Source organism: Rhipicephalus sanguineus, chromosome 3 (genome assembly GCF_013339695.2).
Source record: "Rhipicephalus sanguineus isolate Rsan-2018 chromosome 3, BIME_Rsan_1.4, whole genome shotgun sequence".
NCBI lineage: Eukaryota > Metazoa > Arthropoda > Arachnida > Ixodida > Ixodidae > Rhipicephalus > Rhipicephalus sanguineus.
The window spans coordinates 65,562,949-65,567,510 of NC_051178.1; the positions used below are offsets into that span (position 1 = coordinate 65,562,949).

Here is a 4,562-nt window from a genome sequence, read left to right on the forward strand (position 1 = left end):
GAACAGGAACGTAAGATGTCGGCGATGACTTGAGACAGGAATTGACGGCCACGGTCTGTGATCAGCTGTCTTGGGGCACCGTGAGCCAAGATAACGTCCCGTAGCAGAAAGTCAGCAACGTCGGTTGCACAACTTGTCGTTAGAGCTCGCGTGATCGCATAGCGTGTAGCGTAATCTGTAGCCACTGCGATCCATTTGTTTCCTATGGTTCAGACGGGAAAAGGTCCAAGAAGTTCTAATCCGACGCGGTAAAAGGGTTCCGTGGGTATGTCCAGTGGTTGAAGATGGCCAGCGGGTAGCAGCGACGGTGTTTTGCGGCGTTGACATAACTCGCACGTGGCGACATAGCGGCGTACTGAGCGAGCAAGGCCTGGCCAAAAGAAACGGCTGCGTACGCGCTCGTATGTGCGAGAGACGCCGAGGTGTCCAGTTGTCGGCGCATCGTGAAGTTCAGCGAGGACACTGCGTCGTAAATGCTCAGGCACGACGATTTGAAGGTCAGGTCCGTCAGGTCGGAAATTTCGATGGTAGAGGACGCCCTCTTGAAGCACAAAGTGGCGAACAGAGGCGTCGTTTGGGGAAGATTCCGTGCGGGTGATGAGGTCAAGGAGCACGGGATCCCGTTTCTGTTCTTCCCCAATGTGAACCAAGTTGGACACTGAGAATATGGAGCAGATCGTGTTGGCGTCAGTGTCATCAGGATCATCGGCAGGGTACCGGGAGAGGCAGTCGGCATCCTGGTGCATGCGGCCAGATTTGTACACGACTGAGTAGGAGAACTCTTGGAGGCGCAGAGCCCAGTGACCAAGCCGCCCTGAGGGGTCTTTAAGAGAGTTCAGCCAGCAGAGCGCGTGGTGGTCGGTAACGACCGAAAACGGGCGCCCGTATAGGTATGGCCTGAACTTGGCGACCTCCAAAACGAGAGCCAAACACTCACGCTCTGTGATTAATTGCGTTCGGGGGCGGATTAGAGGCGGCTGGCGTATGCAATAACGCAATCGTGGCCACGTTGGCGTTGAGCAAGCACGGCGCCGATGCCATGACCACTTGCATCCGTGCGGATCTCAGTAGGGGCAGCACGGTCAAAGTGGGCCAAAATTGAAGGAGTAGTGAGGGGCGCGATGACATTGGAGAACGCAGAAGCCTCTTCTGAGCACCATGTAAACGCGACGTCTTGCTTGAGGAGCTGCGTAAGAGGTCTCGCTATATCCGCAAAATTTTTCACGAAGCGTCGAAAATACGAACATAGTCGGAGAAAGCTGCGGACATCCTGCACAGATCGTGCAACGGGAAAGATCTTGACTGCGCTGATTTTCGCCGGGTCTGGCTGTACTCCGTTAGCGTCCACTAAATGGCCAAGTACTGTAATTTGATCGCAGCCAAAATGACATATTGATGAGTTCAGCTGCAGGCCAGCACGACGGAAGATGGCTAAGACGGCTGAGAGGCGTTCTATATGAGTTTCAAATGTTGGGGAAAAAACAACGACATCGTCCAAGTAGCACAAACAGGTGGACCATTCAAATCCTCGGAGCAAAGAGTCCATCATTCGTTCAAAGGTGGCTGGGGCGTTACAAAGGCCAAAGGGCATGACCTTGAATTAATATAGGCCGTCGGGGGTGATAAATGCCGTCTTTTCACGATCCATATCGTCCACCTCAATCTGCCAGTACCCGGAACGGAGGTCGATGGAAGAAAAATAGCGGGCACCATAGAGGCAGTCAAGGGCATCATCTATTCGTGGCAGAGGGTAGACGTCTTTTTTTGTAATTCTGTTTAGGTGGCGATAATCGACACAGAAACGCCATGTGCCGTCCTTTTTGCGCACTAGCACGACAGGGGATGCCCAAGGACTGCAGGACGGCTCAATGATGTTCTTGACGAGCATTCTGTCGACTTCAGCTTGGATAATTTGACGCTCAGTCGCCGACACGCGATATGGGCGCCTATGAATAGGAGGCTGGTCAGCTGTGTTTGCGGTGGGTTACACCAGTAGCTTTTCCCAATGGACGGCCGCTGAGATCTAAAACGTCGACGTAGGACAGCAGAAGCTGGTGGAGCTCGTCAGTCTGCTGCGGCGTTAAGGTGCAAGCAATCATCGACCGTATGGCGCTGTCGGGACAAGGATTAGATTGTTGCTGGGCATAGGGATCGGACGGAGCGGTCACCGTGACAGCAGCCACCGCGCTGTCTTCTAAGGTCAAAAGTAATGCGAAAGAGATGCCTTGCGGGAGCACTTGCGGTGTCAAACTAAAATTGACAACGGGAAGGCATGTGGAGTTTCCTGTGACAGAAAGAACGGTGTGTGGTAGCGTAATACCACGACTTATCAGGACATCGGTGATAGGGGTCAGTACATAGTCGCCGTCGGGAACTGGTGGTGTTGAGACAAATTCGACATAGGTCAGTGTTTGGGGTGAGAGGCGAGCGTATCCGGCAGTGCAGAGGTGACTCGGCCGGGGCACAGGAGGGTCGATCATGGGCAAGTGGAGACGGAGCGTACTGGCCGAGCAGTCATTGAGGGCAGAATGCGCAGACAAGAAGTCATGGCCTAGGATGACGTCATGGGGACATTTTTCAAGGACGGCGAAGAGGACAACTGTGTGGCGATCAGCAATGCTTACATGAGCGGAGCACATTCCCACGACAGATGCTGTTCCGCCGTCGGGAACACGGACAAATGGAGACGTCGCAGGTGTGAGAACGTTCTTGAGCTTGCGTCTAAAATCAGTGTTCATAACGGAAACTTGAGCGCCAGTGTCGACTAGAGCTATCACAGGCACTCCGTCGACTTGTACGTCAATAAGGTTCCGTTTCGTCGGTATGGTGAATAGAGGATTTTCGCTTGGTCCGATTGATGCAGCGCCACCTCCAGGGGCTGCAGCATTTAGTTTTCCGTCGGCGAACGTCGTGGGGGAGCGGGGTAAGGTGGTGGTCGGGGCTGAGGCGAACAGGACTGGCGACGGTGGGGTGAGGGAGAGCGGGAGTAGTGGGGATCGTGAGGAGCAAAGTGGTCCTGATGGGAAGAGTAGGCCTGAGGGGCAAAGTGGGCCGGAGGGGCGTAGTGGGCTGGAAGGGCGTAGTGGGCCGGAGGGGCGAAGTGGGCTGGAGGGGCGAAGTGGTCAGGAGGGGCAGAGTGGTCTGGGCTGGTTGCAGAACGAGGAGCGGGACGATTATTGAAGGAAGGCGGGAAATTTTGTGCAGGAGGACCCCAGCGACTTCGGCAATGACGAGATATGTGTCGTATTCGGTGACAGTAGAAGCATATGGGCTTGTCATCAGGTGTTCTCCATTCGGACGGATTACGGAACGCTGGTGGCGAGCCAGACGGGGATCGACGTGGGGGCGCGAAGTGCGGCGGGAAGTCGGTACGGGGAGGCGTCAAAATAGAGCAGATACCCATGCTGGCAATTTCCTGTCGGATTACTGCTTGAAGAAGGGGTAAAGGGACGGAAGGAGGTGTTTCAGAGGACGGTGGTGCCACGGTAACAGGGGCGGCTGCTTCAAGTTCACGCCTTACGAGTCGGGTCAAGTTATCGCAAGCGTCCGGTTGCCGGTATATAGCGAGGCAAGAAGACGTCACAGCGGTATTCGGAAGGCGCGGGAACAGTTGGGAGACACGCCTACTTTTAGCCTGTTCCAAGCGACGACATTGTTGAAGTACCGCATCGACAGAGGACACGTTAGTGCACAACAGCAAGTTGAACGCGTCGTCGGCGATACCCTTGAGTATGTGCGCAACTTGTTCTTGCTCAGACATGGTTACTTCGGCTTTGCGGCAGAGGGCCAGGACATGTTGAATATAACTGAGGTAGGACTCAGTGGAGCTTTGCGTGCGAGTCGATAATTCAGTCTTTCCGGCGAGGCGACGTCCAAGAGAGTTGTCAAAAAGTTCGCGGATCTTTTCCTCAAAGCTGTCCCAGCTGGTAATCTCATGCTCATGGGTGTCAAACCAGAGACGAGGGGTTCCGTCCAGGTAAAATGTGACATTCGCGAGCATAGGGTGGGGTCCCACCTGTAACTGGCGCTGACGCGTTCGTACAGGCGCAGCCATTGGTAGACGTCAGAACCTTCGAGGCCCGAGAAGACGCCAGGCTCTTTCACGGCGGGAATCGTGACGAAAGTGGGTGCGGCCGGTGGGTTGGCAGGCGGCAATGCGGGCGGCGGGGATGTAGCCGAGTCTTGGGAGGCCATGGGGAAATCCTCGAGACAACGTCCGCTGCGGAGTTCCGTGGTGAGGTAGGGGATCGCACCACTCCACCAAATATGTTACGGAAAAATTACACCATTTCCCGCTAAAGGGGACCATGACGCGATGCGAAGTTGGAGCACTTGGACGATCGCGTTCCATTGGCGCTCGTTGGGCATGCTACCGACCTCGCGTCGTGGAACGCGAAGAAGAACGCTACGCGCGTCTTGTCTTCCCTTTACCCTGGACGTTAATTCTCACAGTGCGAGCGGGGAACGTGGTCGACAGGCGTGCGAGAGGGGGGCAGCGTAGGAGAGGAGAGAGAGGGGGAGGGGACGCGCACGCGCTGGTGCTCATCGCGGCGTTGCGCAGG

The 4,562-nt window shown here is 55.5% G+C and overlaps 1 protein-coding gene across 1 annotated transcript; it reads right to left on the reverse strand.

Moving 5' to 3' along the window:
- Positions 1 to 2,887: 2,887 nt before the first annotated feature.
- On the reverse strand, positions 2,888 to 4,194 carry LOC119385527 (uncharacterized). Its single transcript, XM_037652946.1, has 2 exons — positions 4,016 to 4,194; positions 2,888 to 3,146 (listed from the first exon to the last, which is right to left on the reverse strand). The coding sequence occupies exons 1-2, from the start codon at positions 4,192 to 4,194 to the stop codon at positions 2,888 to 2,890; spliced, it is 438 nt and encodes a 145-aa protein (XP_037508874.1).
- Positions 4,195 to 4,562: the final 368 nt, after the last annotated feature.

What these genes read in the sequence shown, in the direction of transcription:
- LOC119385527 (XM_037652946.1), bottom strand. Translation starts at nt 4,194, where the DNA reads ATGGCCTCCCAAGACTCGGCTACATCCCCGCCGCCCGCATTGCCGCCT. An exon ending in CGCGTCAGCGCCAGTTACAG is followed by an intron (nt 3,147 to 4,015) that starts GTGGGACCCCAC and finishes TTCTGCAACCAG; the next exon opens with CCCAGACCACTCTGCCCCTC.